The 21,982-nt window shown below is 31.9% G+C and overlaps 1 protein-coding gene across 1 annotated transcript; it reads right to left on the bottom strand.

Annotated features, from left to right (window-relative positions):
* Positions 1–519: 519 nt before the first annotated feature.
* On the bottom strand, positions 520–21,982 carry Bma-unc-40 (Immunoglobulin I-set domain containing protein; the record flags this gene model as incomplete). Its single annotated transcript, XM_043080132.1, has 29 exons — positions 520–621; positions 763–1,001; positions 1,168–1,402; positions 1,771–1,871; positions 2,458–2,613; positions 3,270–3,377; positions 4,054–4,306; positions 4,569–4,783; positions 4,896–5,056; positions 6,029–6,142; positions 6,408–6,754; positions 6,971–7,144; positions 7,265–7,484; positions 7,629–7,786; positions 7,908–8,072; positions 8,265–8,412; positions 8,621–8,795; positions 9,734–9,857; positions 10,127–10,213; positions 10,338–10,399; positions 10,660–10,786; positions 10,900–11,060; positions 11,304–11,462; positions 11,858–11,915; positions 12,095–12,161; positions 12,290–12,442; positions 16,211–16,382; positions 21,487–21,627; positions 21,967–21,982. 29 exons carry the CDS (start codon positions 21,980–21,982, stop codon positions 520–522), a joined length of 4,398 nt encoding a protein of 1,465 aa, XP_042936066.1.

A 21,982-nucleotide genomic window follows, 5' to 3' on the forward strand; every position in this document is an offset into this window, starting at 1 on the left:
ATGTTAGTAACAACGAAAAATCTCAACAACAAGGTTTTATGTGAATCAGAAAAAGTGGTTCACATTTTAATAAATCCTAGAGAAAATTTTTGAAAAAAAAAATAATATATAAAACAATAAGGCGCAGTTTCACGTCCTTATATGATAAAGCATCGGACAAGAAACGACGAGAATTCGATAAGTTTTTAGGTGATTTCTAAAGTAAAAAAAATTATCTGCATTGAAAAGGGCGCTGAAAAGAAAGGAAATGATTGTAAAACTGTTATAAGAAAATCAACTTGTTAACGGTCAAAATTATTTTTAGTAATTCAACACTATGGTAAAATGGATCATAACAAATTAATAAAGCGTAACCATTCATGGAGTGCTGCTATACGTTGGGATTAACACATATCCATTTAATAAAACACACCGAGAACTGAGATCGTCATCGACCAGCTTGCTGAAGGATTTCTGAGAAATTAATGGAAAGTTGAAGATAGCACTCATGTAACAACCAATTCAACAATACACAATCATTCATGTAGTTGCACTGAATTCATGTTGAAGCGCTTGCAAATCATCAATCATTGTGTCTAGATTTTCCATTTGCGCATTCAGTTCCTCTGTGGAAGCTGAAGCCTGAAACATGAAAACACTTTAAAGGAAGAGAAAAAATGTGGTTATTGTGAAATTAATCATCCTAGAATTTCATTAATCGGTGAAACATCTCTTGGATGCAATATTTACAAGCACATCAGTGAAAATAAGCAAAAGAAGAACCTGTAATGGTTGCGCTTCAATAACATTTTCACGTTGCAATGCAGCTTTCTCCGGCATCACACAAGATGCATATGGTGAGTAAATATTATTGACGTTAACACGTGGTTGTGCAGTTGCACGTCCCACAGGAACATGAGATGACTTCTGACCAATAACAACACCAGCAGGCTTTCCGTTCCTATTATTTGGAGATGCAACAACTAGCGGTCTAACTACATGCGCCATTCGCTCACCTGATCCTAGAAATATTCATTAATAGATAGTGCTTCTGATGCTCAATGTGAAATATGGAACAGGCATTAAGTAGTAAACAGTTTTTTAACTTAAACAAAATATACTATACTATTAAAAGAAACACGAATAATTAATGATCAGTTTTTTTTCTTTAAACAAAAGTTAACATGCCTGATGAGGGAGTGATTGGTGGTGGTGCTCCAGCAAGTTGTGTAAATGATTTTAACGGATTTGAATTGACAGAATTTCTGCGCAACGTCCGATAACCATCGTTGTTGAGCAATTGAGTGGGTGGAGCAACGGGCGGTCCTTGATTAGGTAATTGGGGCGGAGGTGGGGTCGATATGTGAAGTGCCTGAGACGAACTGTACGTCGAGCTATGGTCAGAAAAATCGATTTTAGCTACCTGGAGAAAATCAACATTCGACAATTTTTAACTCCTTTGATTTAAATTAATATCTACTGTTTATGTGAATCCATACTAAATAATACTACACCGTATAAACCGACTTTGTATATTAAACATTTCTTTTGTTTTTAATTAACCTCAAATATGTTTTTTAATTAACTTCAAATATATGACTTCAAATGTGCGTTAATATAAATATAACTGCAAATATTTTAAATATGTAAAAACTTCATTAAGTATTAAATTCTTCGACATTTTTTTAGATGATTTTCCTTTCAAAAATAATCGTTGTTACTTACTGCTTTTATTCAAAAATATCTCCCAAAATTGTTTACATTTTCCCTAAACATGAACTAAAGAAACACCTGATGTCGGCCTGTATTTGTATAAACAATTTGAGGCGTTCTTTGTCGTCCTTCAAGGCTAGTCGATGATTGATGATAACTCCGTGTTAAAGTACCATTACCTGAATTTATGTTTGTTGAGGTATTAGGAAGAAATGCGAAATTTTTAAGGTGGAGCTATGAAATATCAAAATTTATTTTTCTCATGAAAATGTGCGGTATATTGACGAGAAGTGATTACAAATATGCCTGGAAACAGAATTACTGGCATAATTTCTAGCTGTTTCTGAATATCTACAGTATCCATATGAAAAAGTAAGAAATAAAACAAATACCGTGCGAATGCGAAACCCCTTTTTTAAAAAGCTTTTAAACAGCAGGGTAGCATTAAAGAATCTAGCAAATTATCTACAAAACAGGATTTAACAGAAAAATTCCTAAAACTCAATTTTCGTAACTTGCATTCACAATTCAATTTCGTGTCTTTGTGCAATCTATGTGAAATTTGTAAGTGTATCATGGCATAATTTAAAGGAAAAATTGTGGAGACAAATAAGAGATGAAAGTAATCCATCTTTAAGGATTTGACTCGTGCTGCCCACCGCAAAGTAAAAAACCGCAGATAAAGGAGAATTTGATGCAATGAGAATACTTTGAGAGTCTTAACAAGCAATACAACAGCGCTACTACTGATACAGCCACACTTACAATCACCAGTTACAACACCGGGCAGTGGATTCTGTGACATGACGGTATGAGTTGAGATTAGCTCTGCTTTTCCCACAGGCCGTCGTCGTTGAATGATGCCATCATGAACTGACTGAGTCATTCTCGCTTCAATATACTCGGGATCGGTGAAGTGAGCTGAAATTCGCTGACCATCTATTGCATTGTTCATCTTGAAAAGTGCAAATATATCGACGGACGACAAATGCAAGTTGTGGATTGTAGATTATGAGGTACTATGAGGCATGCAACTGCACTGTATATCAATCACATCTAGCAAAAAACATCACAGCTACATTGAAAAATACCACATTGCCATGCGTTGTTGACATGAAATGCATTTTTGTCTCAAATCAAATTAGAACATGCTGCAAGGTTGCAAGTAATTAACATGCATATACCTACAAAACAAATATGAACATAAACTGTAAAAAATGGCAGAATTAAATCCAAGTTAATCCAAGCACGTCATTCCAATTATTTTGACAGCGAAGATCTAGAAGCAGCAGAACTATTTAGAAACTAAAATGGAATGGTAAGTTAACAATGATCAAATTAGCATACCATTCATTTACATGTTTTGTAAAAGATATGCATGCATGCATTTCATAAATATATGTGAAGCAAAATAAAGTCAAAATGCACTGCTGTCATATAATTTTTTTTTTTTTTTGCCCTTAAAATTTTCCTCAATAATAAACAAACAGTGAAAAATGGAAGTAAAATGAAATTTGTCAAAACGAAAAAGATGAACAAAAACACTCAAATATGCAAAAACGAAAGCGAAGCAGCACCTTGGACAGCAAGATATTGAGATCGTGGTGAATCGACCATTTCGATTACATCATCGCAATGATTTAAATCGTTTAATGATGTTGCAAGCGCTTCTTCAATCAGATTCTCTATAATGATGTACATTCCCGTTCTTAATTACGAATATACTGATTTTAAAGCGGTTCAAAATGGATGAATTATGGATTGTAGCCAACCAATTGGTAATTAGAGAGTTGCAAACTTCAAAAATGACATGACCTTGAGACTGGAATAATTGTTGCCATGTATTTTGATAGAAAAGAAAGATTACACACAACAGATACTCATAGTCTATTAGTTCTAATTCAAAGCAAAAGTAAGAAAAAGTGAGTGATTTTATCATGCGACTTGTTCCACTATTCAACTTACTATTCGAACGACAAGGTGCAACGTAACAGATAATTTTGACCAAGATTTATAAATAGAGAAAAGAAAGTATAAATACTATGTGGAAATACTGTTCAATCTACTGTGAAAATCAAAACGAAACAAAGTTAATTTCCTCTTCATTCTTTTCAAAATATCCTCTTCATTCTTTTCATAATTTACTTTACATATGCCACCTGTCTTAATCTTCCTGCCGAGCTTGCTTACAGCTGGAACAACGAACAAAATAAGCAAGCAGAAAGCAGATAAGAGTAAATAGATAAGCAAGTGCTGATAGCTGAAAAACAAAAGTAAACATATAACATCAATCAAAGTCTTATTTAAATTATATTTCAAAAGATAAATTAATTTGAATTTCGAAAACCACATAAAAAATACCCGGCTCATGTATTTGGTGTCCACCGCTATGATGATTAATCCATAAATCAGGGGGCCCTTTGCCATTTCTCACTTGTTTCCTTCCACGCACATAGCCTGCGGTCGTTGATTTCTTGCTATTCTTTGATCTTATATACCAAATCACGGTGATCATCAAGACCATGAACAGAATAACGATTGCCGCCGTGATTGCCAGATAAGCTGGCGTGGAAAACAACGCTAGACGAGGAGTTTCCAAATCGATGTCAACATCCTGAAAAAAAATTTTTTTAATATGTAAGCAATGCAAAAGTTATCAGGAATGCAATCATTATTAAGAAGCACTTCTACAGTTAAAAAAATTACTAAAAAAAGAAATTCGATAAGCAGTAAAATTCTTAAGAACAAAGCTGGTTCACGTGTATTATATTTGTAATTGGGTAACAGAAATAAATTTCCACATTTATTACAACTTTCAAATGATTAATGGTATAAATAAACTCAAAGATTTGAGAAAAAATGATTTTAGGACAAACCTGGAATAATCGTGGTGGTGGTGCACCCGGCACAAATTGCAGTGTTGGAGATAACGGACCATATCCTTTGATATTACGTGCTTGAACTTTAAAGAAATATGTTTGTCGAGGTAGTAAATTGGTCAACTTGATTGATAAATGGTCACCTTTTACCCCATCTAGAATCCAGTCCTTATCAGGTGCATCCGATCGATCTGCATAGTACACCAAGTACTCTGAAACAACCAAAAATCTCCAAAATAGGTTTATATTTACTAATAGTAATACAATACAAAATAAAATATAAAATGCCAAACAAATATATTTCAATAATTTCCCAATCTATACCTTCAATATCACCATTAGCATACTTCGGCGGTTGCCAATTCAGTATCAGTGTTTGTGGATCACCATCAGTGGGCTGCATGATGGTTAAATCACGTGGTGCACTAGATGGTGGTGCTGGAGCTGTGGAATTTACTGCAGTCATGGACCACATGGATGAGGACCTTCAAAGAACTCTTTTCAACAAAATCTCCCTGATATTTCAAAGCTGCATTTTGTACCGCAATACGAAGCCTCAGTAATGTTTTTTTTTTTACAACATGATTGATGGAAATAGCCGAACTTCCTTCATGATTAGCATGACACATTCATCACTGGCTTCTTTGATGAATGTAACGGATAACCAACTTTCGAACTGAACTAACAGCGCAAAACTATCAGACAGCACTGAAACCGGCTACGCCATTGCTCACTACATCAACTCAGTTTTGAGTTGTCTTAGAGACAACATGGAGATTTTTTATTTTATTAGAACCTGGAGATTTTATTTTATTAGAATTATTCTGTTCATTTTAGTCATTTCAGAGACTTTTCAAAGATTTTTTTTTTATCTAGTCCAGTTCTTCAATATTGATATTCTCTTCCCATGAAATTCGGTTAAAAGGAATAAAAGGAATTTGCATTGCAGACGGTTCCAATGTAGGATATAATTTAAATTTATAACAACGGCTTTTTCGGGATAAAGCAAGCATTCTTAATTCTTAAAAGAACAAAAACATTAATAGTATGCAACAGTAGACTGATCGACAAGGTAGATTTTAATTGGTTGATAAAAAGCATTATCTATTAATAATTTCATTATTAACAACTAAAATTATAGTATTTATATTATTCCATCCACAAAATACAAGTTTTACTTGTATGTTCAATCGATTTAATTTCGAAAATACTAAAATAATGGTGGCAAAGAGTCAATAAAAAAAGGCTTTCAAAGCAATTTTTTTAGACGATTCTGTACCCTGAAGAAAACACTATCCAAACCAAACAATGATTCTTGTAGCATAACGAAAGACAGCAGGTAATTAACCAAAATCTTTAGTCTTACCTTGAAAGCGAAATAACGAAGAATCCATACGAAAATTATTAAAACTATTTTCAAATCCATCTTTCTGATTAAAATATTGCAAAAATCTTACTTTCCAGCATTAACTCGTACCGCAAATTCGTACTGCGTATTGGGACGTAATCCATCGATAACTACTTCAAGTTCAGATGTATTGATATAACGCCGCTGCCCACCATTCTCAACACTGAATTAAAAACTATTAATATTAGACAGCAGAGTGTAAGACAAATTCTACTTTAACAAGTACTATTTTAAGACTTATATAATTATTAGTTTTCGTTGATTGTATGATATTGTACGACTTTAAATCTACTCCGTATTTGTTAATAAATGGAGTGACAAACAATCCGGTTTAAACCTCACATATGTATCTGAAATGGTTAAGTAAGCTGAAAAAAGAATCCGTCTTAAAAATGGTCCGAAAAATTCGTTATTAAAGAAATCCACACTTGGAACTGTATCGTACAGTGTACTGCCTTGAATAAGGTATATCCAATTCAGCATCAGTCCATATTACTCGGATCGATGATGACGAAAGTGTCAATGCTCTAACACCAATCGGTGTTTCACTTCGTCCCGAATCTTTGTTATTCTGTTGTCCACTTGCCATAGATTTAGATTCCGGAGAAAGAGTTCGAACTGTTTCATAGATTGGAAAACCATTCCCTATCATATTGTACGCACGCAGCGAAATCACGTAATCACGGCCTGGTTTCAATCCATTAATCGTATGGAGCCGTAAACTTGCTGGCACCTTCACTTGGTCCACATCCGGTATATTGATTCCCCAACCAATCTGCAGAAATTTGTAATTTTGAATTATTGAGCTCACAGAATTTATTCAAATTGTATCTGCACGAGCTGTAATCCTATGAAATACGTATGGACTTGAAAAAATATTTTTCACTCTTCAATTTTCTATACTTTGTGGCATTGTTCGTTAGAGCAAATAATGGTACAAAACCAATTCCTGTTGAAATGTAACATTTACCGAGAAAAAAAAAAGACTTACTAGGTAACCACGGATCATAACACTATCGTCTCTGGGTGGCAGCCATGAAAGCTGGATTGAATCCACAGATGGCTGAACTTTAAGCGAGAGTGGTGGTCCAGCCACTTGTCCTTCGTCTTTATCTTCCAGCGGTGTATCAACATGAAACCAATCCGAATTTGGACCAGATCCATTCTGAATTACAACAAATAAATCTTAGTAGCCACCATTTTGAAAACAGTAGGAAAAGTTGTGCACCATGATACTCCTGTTTTTGTCATCAGATAATTTCACTTATAAACTTCAACGAAAAACCTGATTAATAGCCGCAACTCGAAGCATATATTGTGTACCAGGCTCGAGACCGGATATAATGTATGAACTGTTGTTTCCATCTATCACTAAAGTATTGCTTTTTGCACCACGCAATTTCGTTTTATACTTTATTCGATACCCAGTCAGAATACCATTTCTATCTTCTGCTGATAATGGCATCCACTGTACAAGGATGGAAGTAGTTGAAATTGCTTCAGCTCTACAAGATAAATTGTGAGTAATCTAATATATTTATGATTTTTATGAATAGCGGTGGATAATTAAATACCAAAAATAGAACTATACAGATGCACTATCGTGAATCAAAACTAGGTAATACTTTGAAGATAGCAAATTAACATACCTAACGTCACTAGGAGGTAGTGACGGTAAATCGGACAATGTTCTTACAGTAATTGGTTCAGAGCTGAGACCAGCACCATTTACACCTTCTGCTTCGACTCGAATGATATATTCGACATATTTCTCCATGCCATGAAGAGTATAAGACGTCTTTTTCATCTGAAATCATAATTCTATACTAAATTCTTTTTCAATATCGAAAATAATGAATGATTAGTCTACATATTGTTAGTAGCTATATGAAAATCCAGTCTTTTGAAAAAAAAAAAAGCTGACAAACCACAATTTGTGTTTCCTTTTCATTCACTTCATGATCTTTCCGGATATAGAACAACTTGTACTGCACTGGCTCGGGTCCATTGCCGCCTGGTGGTTCCCAGGACACTTCGACAGTTTCCGGACTCAGAGCTGTGCCACGCAAATTTTTTACTTTACCAGGAACTGCCTAAAAATTTTCAATCTTCTTATCTCGTTTGAAAACTTATAACACATTGTATTCGAATGACTTTCCCGAACATAAAAAACATCCTAAGCTGTTACTAAATCTATAAATCCATAATGGCATCGTAAAAACCGATGACACTAAGCAAGACACTTGTTTCTCTTAGCCAAAATTAGTGACCGTAAAATAAGAAACCTTTTCCTCTGCTGTCGTAATAAGAATACGTGTACTTGATTTCCCCATACCAGCTTCATTTTCCGCAGCTAACCGAAAAACGTAGGTCGTATTCGGCTGCAAAGGAGTTACCGTGAATGATGCGGCTGTTGAATTCAACATTCGCTCCCTAAATTTTATCCATTTTCACATTCTGCGAAACATTGAAATACACAAATAAGATTCTGTAAAAACATTACTGTTACAATTTAGCGAGAAACAGTAGCAACCGAATAATCCAATTTCTGCAGCTAAAAATAAAAGATATGTAACAATTACCGTTAACTTTTCCACTTCATACCACAAAACAAAACCAATGAATAAAAACAAGTAGTAACCTTAAAGAATCTTGTTCCTTGTAGAAAATATGATAAGCTAAAACAGCACCATGCCGTTGTACAGGAGGATCCCAAGTCAGGACTACAAAACGACTTCCAACAACACTTGCACGAACACCTAGCGGTTCTGATGGCAATTTTGGCTGTCCACTTGAAGCAGCCATAGAAAATGAATCTAAATTAGGTTTGTCAAAACAAGAATGAATTTCACATGTAAAACTGTTACAAATGAGTATGACAGAATGAAGGGTTATGAAGAATTTCAGGCGTAAATGGCTAAGTTTCAACATAATTCTTAAATTACATTTAATTGTCGTAGTGAATCCTAGCTCTTACACTAAACAAAGTATTAGGTAAACATGAACAACCTTCGGTCTTATTGTGGTTAAGTGTATTAGTCGTGCATGGATAAAAATTAAAGCAATTAAGAAGTTAACAAACGATCGTCGATTACTGGATAATTCCAAAAAAATATTTACGCTTAAATTTGAAAAAAAATAAGTAAAACCTCATGAAAATTTGGAACTAGTCATCCTAGAACATTTTTTGAAAATCATTTTAAGACGAAGAACAGTAAAAAGTAATAAATTCATTAAAAGGAACTATATATACACTCATGCACACTCCTCTCACCCGTGTTATTAACATTCATAATTTCTTCCGAAATAGATGTCGTTTCATTCATTGAGTAAAACTTTAGGGCATAAAGCTGCAGTAGTTCCTCTATAAAGTAATATTGTTATTGCTAAAATTCTGAGAAAAAATAAAACCGGACGTAGGATAACCTAGAAAAACGGATTAAAACTATGTTAAAAAACTTGAAAGATCGAAATATTGAAAATTGAAGACTGTATATACAGTCGAAAATCACCACATGCACAAATTTTTGAAAGTTAATATAAATTTTGATTCGAAAAAAAAAATTTGTTCCATTTAAATTTTGAAAAGGAAAATTTTTTACTATGTCTACGAAGTAAACATGTGTAGAATAAACAGTATTTATATATAGTCTGCAATTTAAAAGAAAGGATAACTGAGAACTCCAACTACGGCGCAAATACAGCCATGCACCACTATGATTTAAAAAAATAAGTAAAACACATTAAAGATTACCGGAGCTATCAACAATTAACTGCGCATTCGATTGTACAGATCCAGCATCATTTTCAGCGATACATTGATATACACCTTGATCATTTCGTACTAATCCGAGAACCCGTAAACGGGTTGCTTCTATCTGAAGAAAAAAATTTAAGAAAACTATTGAAATTCATTTAAAACAAGGGACGTTGTTTCACTCTAGATTTATCTTCCCGATTTTATATAAAATCATAATATCAGTAATCTACCATTATCGAAGAAACTAAAGTTTTCGAATTCAAGGAATTTTTATTACTTTATTTTAAAAAAGGCGATATTAATACAAATCTTAAACTATCAAATAATATTACATCCTTCATGCAGAGAAAAACCAGAGAAAATAAAAGAAACTAAATCAATTTTTACCACAAAATATTCACTCGCGATAATTGCTTCGCCATTTTTATACCAACTGATCGATGGGCCGGGTTCTCCCGATGCTTCGCAGTTGAACTAGGAATAAATTTATTTTATTTTTTATTTTCATTATCAATTTACAATTTTGTCAGTAACTTTTAGACTTAACTATCACTCCCTAAAGAGTTTAAATTTTTTCAAAAAAGACAAAAAAAGGAACCTCGACATCCATTGTTTCTTGCGCCACAACGTTGTTTGGTTCGGATATGATTTTCGGTGCTACTAAAGAAACAAGACAAAGTCATAAAATATCACAATGCTGTCAATAATTTTGCATTTGTATATAACAAAATTTAATATAAGCAAATTTTGTAATTTCGTTTTTTGAAAACCTTATATAAGCAGAAAGATCTTATATCAAAAAAAAACTTCCTACTCTAATCCAAATAATTTCCAGGTCCATGATTAGAAGAGCCAATAAAAACCTTTCTGTAAATTCCTCAAAAATTTTTTAAATTCATTAGCGGGAGAACACTACGTACCTTTAACTTGAACAGTAGCTGACGCATCTAACGATTCCTGACTGTTACTTGCTCTACATGTATAAACACCCGTATCCACTGCTTTTGCTTTTAGAATCATAAACGAAGATGAACCTAACTGACGCATCTGAAAGATCCATAAAAGCTATATGTTTAAAGGATGTTAAAGCAGCAAAAAAATGCAGTTTCACCATACTTATTACAACAGCTAAATTTACACAAACAAATAACAATATTTACCCTGTCTCCAGTTAACGATATAGTCTCGGCACCTTTCAGCCATCGCACATTTGGTCGTGGCCATCCATTTACTAGACATTCCAATACTACCGACCCGCCTTCATTTACCACGTCACCTCGTGGTTCCAGAATAAAATTTGGTTCCGAAAACTCATTGCCAACTATAAAATTTAGTATTTTTTAAGAGTTTGGAATATTTCACCAAAGAACTATGATAATGGATGAAAAATTATCATCTGTACATATTAAAACAAACAGATGTTTAAAATAACTCAATTGCAATTTACGATTAAGTTAATAGAACATATCTCATAAAAATATCATATGATATAGATTAGTGCGATGGCTAAAAAGATTTATGTTGTGGAATTTACTTGACCATAAAATTAAATCAATAAAATTACCACTATTTTCAGGCTTAATCGTAAGTTGAGCATCACGACTGGCACGAGTTTTGCCCTCATTCGTTGCAACACAACGATATGCACCCTCATGTTTGGGTAAGACGCTACTTATTTCAAGTGTCGAAGTAACCGGAAATATTGTTAAAGAACTATCATCTCCTGCAACAAAAAATTTCAATATTAGCATTATCATCCGAAAAACAAGGTATCGATTTGATATTGAAACCATCCCTTTCCAAACGAAGTTATAAATTCAATTACAAGTGCGAAAAATCTGATCAGAAAGGTCGAAGTGTGAGTAATACCAAAATAATGAATATTTTTTCGTTCCTTTTTATTTCGTTCTGATTTCAAAGCCTTTTCAATTTTTAAATGAACCATTAAATCTGTATGGACGAAGGTAATTTCAATTTTACATTTCCCATCCTGTAAATTAAATTATGATAAAAACTGAAGCCTTTCTATTAACCACTTATAAATGTGCATGTAATTCAATAACATCAACTAATTTGATTTTGTTTTCAGTTTTATGTTCATATAAAGAAAAAATTTACGGCCACTAATACGTTTCCCGTTGAAAAACCATTCGATGTGAGCTGAAGGTTGAGAATCCTGAAACCAGTTATTATTACTCATCATTAACTCAACATAACTCAGGATTTAAATTGTACTAAGTTAATCTTCTATGCATTCGATGTATGATCTCAATATTAGCATTATCTTCTGAAAAACAAGGTCTGAAAAACCACTTAAACATCAAAAGTATTAATAGAAAATAAAAGTTTATTAACCAGGATGCAAGCAAAAGCAACACTTTGCCCGACATGCACTTCACGATCTTCTGGTTGTATTTCGAACCTGCAATAAATTCATTGAGAAAATCTACGCGTTAAACACTTCAATGATGAATAAACGATCACAAATAATGAATGCATTACTCGATAAAAATATTAGTGCAAAGGAATTTTAAAAAAATGCATTAAAACCTGCTAAGAGAAGGTAATCGAACAGCTGCCCTCCGGGAAAGATATGTCCAAACAAAACTTTTCTTGTCCGTTACATGAACTACGCACTGATATAAGCCTTCATCAGAGGATCCAACATTTTCGATAATTAATGAACCAGAAGACGTCACAAACCTTAATATGTTAATATCATTAATCAAGGAATGAAAATCCGATAAACAATGGCTGTGCATAAACAGTACACACAATTATGCTTCTTGCAAACAAAGACCTTTCTTATTTGATTCAAACTGACATAAAAAGGAACTCAGAAATTCAGTCCCTAAACAATTACTGTTTTTGCGAAAATATCACCATATTGAAGCAATCAGATGAACATTAGATGTTATTTCGGCATAAAGAAAATAATCTGTCAATACGTAACTTTTAAAAAGGATTTCAAGAGTGAACAAATTAGTTGTAAACACAATTAGTGCCTTCTGAATGGAAGAATCTTCAAATCTGCCAGAATGAGCTAAAACTTTTGTTTTCCACCTATTGAATAGCCGCGGGAAAAATATTTGACTAATATTTTATTTTCAAACTTTAAGTTCTTCATCCTCTAGAAATTCATTTTCATAGAAAAATTTGACCTTTCGATGCTTGGCACCTTCTATACTACTTGAATTTCATCCTTTTTTGATGATAATGACAAATGACAGAAAGATGAACTCTAGAAATTCCCTCTCTATACAGTTGCTACCCTTCTGAAAATACCACCATTATTCATGTCACCACCTCTGTCTGCTGCAATCATGAATATTCTAGAAACGTAAACAACGCTTAACCATTCCTTTCATTTCTGTCTGGACGTACATGTCAATGTTTGTTGTATAGATCGGCGATACATCAGACAAAAAAGTTTACTTTGTCCAGATGTGGAAACGATGTCCTATTTTATATGAAACATTTGTTTTACCTAATTGCTAGTGTCATCGAGCGATCACTTCATTTTAACGAAAATGATTATTTCTTTCAATAGTTTTAGTATTTTTTGCATTTCAACACTCCTAATACGGTGAAATGAACCATTAAACTATAACAGTAAATAAAACAGCCTGTAATTGACGTATTGTTCATGTAAGAGTATTTCGCATATCAATTATTCTGAGTTGCTTAATAAGGCACTGAGCTATTCAGCCACTGAATTTATTGAAATTGGCAATGTTTTGATTAGAATTTTCACAGAAAGGATAAAATTCAATTTTTGATTTATCAACGAATTATAGAATTCTTGTTTAAATCTGCATAGGAAAATTAATGACATTTGTGGTCAGATTTATTCCACTTGTAAGTCTGATTGCTTCCTTTTTCTTGTGAGTTTCAGTAATGGTCCATCCACTAGCGAATTATATGTAAATAAAGCAAGGATATTTCAGCAATGAATGTGAGGTATCGAAGGGAAGACGAAAGCACATTAACATTGATGAGCATTGTAATATAGCAAATTGCTGGACAAAGATGAAAAAAGAGGGACATTGTCATCTTTTTAAAAGATATTTTCCAAAGATAACTAACTAAGATTCAATTTAAAATATGTTTACATTGTGAATATAACAAACGTGTAAATGCAATCATATTTGCCAATCTTCTACAGAAATTTAACTGGAATGATAAAACTAAATATTTCTTTTTACATTTTATACTACCACAGACCATACATATTCATCATTCCTTCTTCAATTTACCGAAGAAAATTGGTTATTTTCTATAAGGCACGTGTTGTTTTCTCTTAATTCCTCTGTAATTATATTTGCGTTCAATTTGTTTTGATAAAACTCAATCTGTTCATGTTTTAGTCAATATGTATAACTGCACTAGTACATAATCATACTGCAGGTTCATTATAAGAGGCCCTGAAACGAGAGGAGAATTAAACTTCATTATAATGATATAAAGTAGTAGAAATCGTTCAAAACTTTTCTGTTCCATTGAAATAATCGACTTGGACCCTTGCCAATTGGCTTCTATCGTTAACCAATGATCAAAACTAGGATCTTATTATATATTTTCTTATTATATTAACAAGCATGTACAACCTACCACATAAGAACTACATTTTAAAAATTCTTCTAAAATTTATCAAATCCCTTTCCTTTCAATTTCCTATTTATGTCTGCTGTCATTTCTTACGAAAAAACAATCATGATTAATGTTTTCCAATTTTCGGAAAAAACCAGTACTGGAAATCTAATTTATCCCAATATCCATAACAGAAACTGAACAATAAGTACGATAAAATTGGAATGCAATAAAAATAAAACATTTAAATACCGTAAGGTAGGAGTAAAAAAAAAAATTAAACTGAAATACTGTAAATATGATGAAAGTAACATTTTTTGTGATTTATCCCAATTTTGTATTTTTAAGATTTTTTCAGGATATAAATGTGATAAATATTCGGTGAATCATTAGTCTATCCCGAGCAAAGAAGAATAGAATGGAATTTTTCCATTAGAATATATATTTGTGGTTTGTCAATCTGATGTTTAGATTAAGCTACTGATGCTTTTCGTTGTAAGAATAATATAATTTTCATAGCAATTGAGTTGTTCTACTTCATGTCCTTCTCATGCGATGTTAGAAAGCTTGATTTATTGCATAAACAATTTCAGCCTTCATTTTCAGCAATAGAAACGAAGTCTTTAAGCTTTAAGCTTCTATACTCTTGACCAGCCCTTCCCTGTCAATTGTCCACCACTGGATGGTCCCATTGTAGATAATTCCTCAAGTCAGATGACATAAATTAGACAACAAACCAACCGACTACTCAAGCAGTGTCCATTTTAAGCTATTTTATCCATTCATCACGAATCCCCAGCGACCCATTTTAGCGACATTCAGTAACGTGTGTCCCTTTGATTCTAACCCAATAAATTTCCATAGAAACTCCCTAACGCTATATTTAGATTACTAATCCAACTAAGGGTAGCTCTTATGATGCAGCAAAGACTTACCCGATCACTGAACGGAAATTTTTCGTTCATCAGAAAAAGCATTTGAAAATTAAAAAGTCGTAAAAGGAATAAGAGATTCTAGACGTAAATCAAATTAATAAATCACTTTAAATTTTAAATATACTATCTGAAAAAGAAAGCAGAGGGCAGGTGAATTCACTGAATAAATCTTCTGAACAGACAAAAGGCAATTAGAAGATAACTGGAAAATTTTTAATAAAAAAATTAAAAAAGCACATTGCAATGTTACTTTTGACACCATGTGTCCCAAATATAGAGCCTGACTCTTAGAAACCACCACCAAATTCTTCCAAAATCTCCTGTCTTAAAAATCTTCCTCTCTTATAATCTTCTTTTAAAGCATTCTTCCCATTCAACTCATTAATATCGAATAATACCTTCAAATTTTTCGCAGATAAATCTTCCATGATAAAGTTAAGGTCATGAGTAAGGGATTCCTAGACAAGAAATAATTTATATAACTATGGCGAGCAAAAAAATCACTGGTAAGCAAGATGTGGAAAGCAAAATTACGGCTTAACTGAAGAATAGCAATAATGTGAAATGATATGAAACAATGAATAATAAGCATTTGGTTAAGAGCAAAAAAGATGTGTTAAATATAAGATTAATCACGGTTCTCGTCATTAATCCCTAATAAACTTAATTAAATATTGCATATGTTAATCATATAAGCTTAACATCTAGTGATTAATTCACATACTATTCACTTCCATAAATAACTAACTTTCAGATTCTGAAAGGAATGATCATTCTAATAAACTAATAACACACAAATATACTCTTTCAAAGTAAAAATGACTTGCTAAAATTTGCATTTGTTGCTTTTCTTGAATAAAAACTTTTCCGATTTTTACCAAATTGTAAAAAAATGGAAAAAAAGAAACCAAAATTTATTAATTTTAACTGATTCAATGCAACTTACATTTTTCCTGTGGGCCGTAATGAAGCTAACTCCGCGCCATCTTTCCGCCATTCAGTGCGAGACGAAGTATTTCTCATCGATATGGCATATCGGCAATTCAGTTCTATCCGTCCCGCTTTTGCTACCGTATTTGTTGGTTCCTCAGTGAAATGAAATCCAAGAAAACGGTCACCTAAAAAAAAAAAAAATAAATAAAAAAAAGGACAAAATAAGTTTCCCATACAATATCGAATTCTAACAATTTTTGTTAGAACATTCTTTGCAATTATGCTTAACTATTGAAATTATTGTTAAATACAAACATCCACCAAATTCCAATTTGCTTAAAATTTCTGAAAATTTTAAGTACATTAAAAACTTGGTAATTAAATTAAACGAGCTTGTAATATTGCATTATTATGTGGTCCTGATCTTCGTTTTAATTAATCTACGGTGGCTGAAGCTGATAATGTGCGTACCACCGGTTACCCTCAAGTACTCTTATCGTAACAGATGTTGTACAGATGTGTCTTCAACATTAATTATATGCTCCATAATGCTGTCCAACATTTGTCTCCTTTCAAAAACAAAACTTTTCCACGCTTAAATTTGAAATATTACTAAAACCCGAGAACAATGAAATAGTCTCATCTGTCAACTGCTGGTGACAAACTGTGTTCCTTTCTTCATTAGGTAAAACACTTTTCAGCTATTAGAAATAACTAGTCCTTACCATTCCTGATTAAGTGATCTCAACTTATCTATATTAAAATCTACCCTTTACCTTCCTCTCTTCAACAATACCCAATTATTCGTCCTCTAATCACTCTATGTGCTGCCTATCACAAGCAACTTGAACACCATAACAATAATACCAGCAGTAAACAAACAAGTTGACAAAATACCATTTAACACATCCACTTCAATACCCATAACCATTTTTTTTTGCGCACACTTACAAAGCTCAGAAAACATAAAAGAGTTCAATTCATCATAAAAATGATAATGGCGCCACTTTCAAAAGATATAAACATCAATTTATATATATATATATGCATCAAATTATTTATGAAAAAAAAGATGGAATTGAGCGTGGAAAAGATTTACATAAAACATAACACGGTTTAATTTAGATTATCAATGAGATCTAACAGTATAATATGCGCATAAAACTCAATTTCACTGAAAAAAATCTAACTAAGCGAAGATAAATGGATTCTCAGTGCAAGAAAAAACTGAAAAAAAAATTTCTGAATTGCTTACTATACTGATGCCTACGGATCGAAATAATAGTAGTCGTTTATCGCTTCTCTAAATGACCTCTATTTCTATCTTTGGTATTCTCTGAATTTCCATAATTTCACAAATGACATATGTGTAGTCCATGAATAATGCTAATTTTCCCCGCTAGCAACTTATTTTAGACAAAAAAAATGTAAGATACACTTTAAAAACCTTTTGTTTACCATGTAACCTGCAACCATTTTTTACAATTCTGCATTTGAGTTTATGTTACCTATGTCTATACAGTGTTATTTCTAACTTTAGTTCATGAGGTTTTCATAAAACGAACTCATTTCTGTCTTCTTCTACCATTGCAATATAATAGATTCCCAAACACATCAATCTACACAAATGACCTTTTTGGGTCACTAATGTCAGGCGTAATTAAAATAATTATGACGACGAAAAAAATATATAGGAAGCATAAATGAAGGAAATTAATTAACCTGAATAGTGAAATTTTCAGGCCTAAACTAAAATATTTACTCGGCTATTTAATATCTTCTGCAGTTTTTTTTTCTACCCATTTATTCTGAGTAAAGAATAGTTCACCGATTTTTATGTCTTAGTCAGGATCTGTGATATCACAAATCATAGGTTTATACAATGTAAAAAATAGGTTTATCCAATCACTAAGTTCTAGAAAAAGAATTCTGTGATGAGACCACGAAATTATTCTTCCCTTATTCATGAGGATTTATGTAATCAGAGTAGAGTGCCTCAGCTAGGGGATAATTATTAACTGATAATAATTAATGATAAACAATAAAGATTGTCCCTATATTCTTCCATCTCTGGAGAAAAATCAAAATACCTATTATTTATTTACGAGGGAAACAAAGTTTCGTTTCGACTTCTTTTGGAAAAATTTTATGTATACTTTCCAGCATTTACTCATACATTTGTAACATTCATTTGAGAGAGAAAAGATGTCGTGAAAAAAAAATCTCAGTACTATCGATTCTCCATAAAAGAGGAAATAGATTAGCTTCCTTGTTAGCTTTTTCCTTTTTTCCTTTGTTTTTTGTAGAAAAAAAAAAAAAAAAATAATTCTGTGAAGGAATGAAAATTATAAGAAGAGCCCAATAAAACTAACCGGTTTCTTGTTGCAGAAAGTTACAGCCCAAAGTCAAAGACTTGTAGAAAAGTTTTTAAAACAAAGAACTCAGCCTAGAAAATATCATAATCCTGAAGAAATACTCATATATTCGTAACCAATTTGCATTTTTCAGTGATGCTCAAATTTAACCAAAAAAATTTCGTGAATTATGAAAAAAAATTATTACATTGAACATTAGTAAGTTCTGGATTATATATATATGATATTCCCAAAACTTAAATTGTCTTAATACTCATCTCAATAAATTCACTGAATATTTTACAGCAAAATGACCTTGGTGGTACCATGGCACAGTGTTGTACCACTTTTTTTCATTTTCAATATGAACAAGCAAATGGACGACCCAGCTCGCTCTTATGATTTTCACAATTTGTGTTGAAGAGTGATTTTTGAAAGCATAATTTGATACCAGGAATAAGGGTACTCGTTCACGAATGCATAGCAATAATTAGACTGTGAGTTTCGATCAATCTTTGGTCATAAACTTTTTTCGAAACCTTCAGATATGATGTATATATTAAACACTGATACTATCCTCTAGAGAAGATATGACACCTTGGTGTCAGCATCCTATAAGCATTATTGTCTGACAGGCAAGAGCAGAATAAACTTTCAGTGACAGGTGTTGAAAAAAACCAAGTACTTAAAAAATTTAATCATATAAATAAATTCAAATCTTTTGTCGACATAACAACTTAATTAAATGAAAACTTGTTTGTTACCTGAAATGTTTCTTTTGTAATATTTAGATGATTCTTTTATGGCTACATTATAAATATTTTAGTAAAAACTTCCACAAGAATACACGGGGTATATCAGTTTTTCCCCATTATTTAGAAAATCAAGGGCAAAAAAATGAAATTCTTATCTGTTGATGATTCTCTTCCAACATGTTTCTTCGTGTTGCCCCAAAGAAGCTTTATATTTGAATAATTTGGAGTTTTAGATTAAATGACAGAAAGTGATTATTAATGAGCAATAAGTGAAAAGTAATTTGTATTAAAAATTTTCAGAATCATCTCTATGTTATTATAAAGATTAAACTAAAAGAAAGAATGAATTTAAGCAATTGAACAGTAGTAGAATAACACTCGATGGATTTATTTTTAGTTATTTCAACCATTCAAAATATCGTAATCAAATGAGTGCTACAGTTTTCTCATTTGCTGTATTTATTGTCTATAACATTATCATCCAGTTATTTTCTTGCATTTACTATGTGCTACTAATCCAAGCAATATTACTGCACTTATTACATGAAATTCGAACAGGATGATAATATATATATATATATATATAATATATATATTATATATATATATATATTTGGCATCAAATTTTCAAATAAATTTTAAAATCGATAGCAGTGTGAAGTGGGTTTCAACTACACAGAGACTCAAAAATTCCCTAATCATGTTTCTAGAGCAAAACCATCTCACCCATCCACTAAAAGATTGAATTGGTTTTTTTCCCCTCCTTTTAAATGCAGGTGTAATGGGATTGATTTCATTCAGTGCATTAGGTTAATGTAATTGTTACTAACACAAGAGCAAATGGTTTCAAATGAGAGCTAACCATGAATTTTGCAACCACATATCTCCAGGAATCTTATTTTTCTATTCATTCCTTTATTTTTCTGTCTCTAGAAATAAAAATTTTTGATGTACATAATTCTTTTCCTTTTATTAAATATCACCTCCAAATAAAATTTCGCGATACGTCAACAAGTTTAAAAAGCATAAATATTACAAAAGATATTGTGATGAAAGAAATACCAAAAAAGGAATATGTAGACCTTGGGAGAATATATGCCCATCTCAAGAATCTCCGGAGAATACAAACAAAAGTAAGAGGATTAATGAATGGGCTTTCTAGAACTTTAAAAGAAAAAATTTTCAATTTTAAATTAAACTACTTTAAAGTAGTTAGAAATTTTAATTTAATTAAATTAAAATAATTAGAAATTTGACCACACACATCTTTCTCTCTCGAATCACAAATTTGATATTAAAATTTTATGGTAATAAAAACTTTCTTTCAAGTATATCATTATATGAAAATCCTATAATGGCCAAGCAACTAACAAATGTTTTCGGTCAGTTATATCAATTATTGAGAACATGAAAAAGAATGCAGATTACGCCGATTTTATAAATTATTTGCAGAATTAAGCAAAATAATTTTAGAAAAAAAAAACGCTTCTTTTAAAGCTACTTCTTTCTGATCTTTTAAAACAGAAATTTTCAAATCTGCATCAACTTAAAATTAAATCCAATATATCAGTCGAATAAATCACTAAAAACGAATACTCTTCGAAATTTCACTGTGACGGTGCCTTCTCATTACACTGATAACTTCACTAAATGGTCGATTGAACAGTTATAAAGAGCAAATGAAAGCACTGACAATGTCCTTTCCTTCTTTTTACAGTGTCAGACTTTTTTCAAAACAGATAATTTTATACTATTCAAGTTAAGAATATTGCATTAGGTTTATCGTGATATAAAGCATAGGGTCTTATATTTTTCTAAAAAAAAATGTTGATTTGCAAAGAAATCTCAATTAGAAACTTTGTTGACCTCTATTTCAAAACTATTAAAGTCTGAGAAATTTACAGAGTTGATGTTGTGCGCCTTTTCAACAAATACGCGAGAATACGTTTTTGCCAAAGTAATTAGAAAAAGTTTTACGAAGAAATAAAGTACTAATGTATGAAGTAAAAAACTAGATTAACAACATTTTATTATTTTATTTGAACAACGAAAAATTATTACTGATGAATTGTGTAGATTTTCTATGAAGTTGAATAAATCATTTAAAAAAGTGTCAAAAATTTTAATTTAAGTTTAAACTAAATCAAATTAACAAACAAATTTGAATGTGAAAAACTAACCATTGTCGGGTAGTGATCGTTTTCTGAAAATCCGAGATTTCTGGTCACCGACAATAGATGAATTTTTAACACTGTCTGCACTGCCACAGTGAGCAGATTTTGATAAGACAATAATAAATACATAAAGAATTAATGCAAAGGCTGCAAATACGATGCGATCATTGGTTATTTCATTTTCAAAAATGTTAACATAAGTTACACTTTTTATTGATAGTCACAGCTTAAGTGTTCAATAGTTACTTTTTTATATCAGTTCTTCCAGTACACCTATTGAAACTTTATCTGATTCTTGAGAGAACTCACGAAATAACCCTCCGTTAATAAGGTTGTAGGTAACCCACTGCCAAATTCTGAACTTAAGCTTAACAGCTAAAATACGTTATATTAAATGATTTGAACAGCAATCGAATAAAGCTTATTTCCAAAACAGTATTAACTTCACATTACTTTGAAAGCTTATTGAAAAAAAAAAAAACTTACACGGAATGATATCCAT

Source organism: Brugia malayi (genome assembly GCF_000002995.4).
Source record: "Brugia malayi strain FR3 genome assembly, contig: Bm_v4_Chr3_scaffold_001, whole genome shotgun sequence".
NCBI lineage: Eukaryota > Metazoa > Nematoda > Chromadorea > Rhabditida > Onchocercidae > Brugia > Brugia malayi.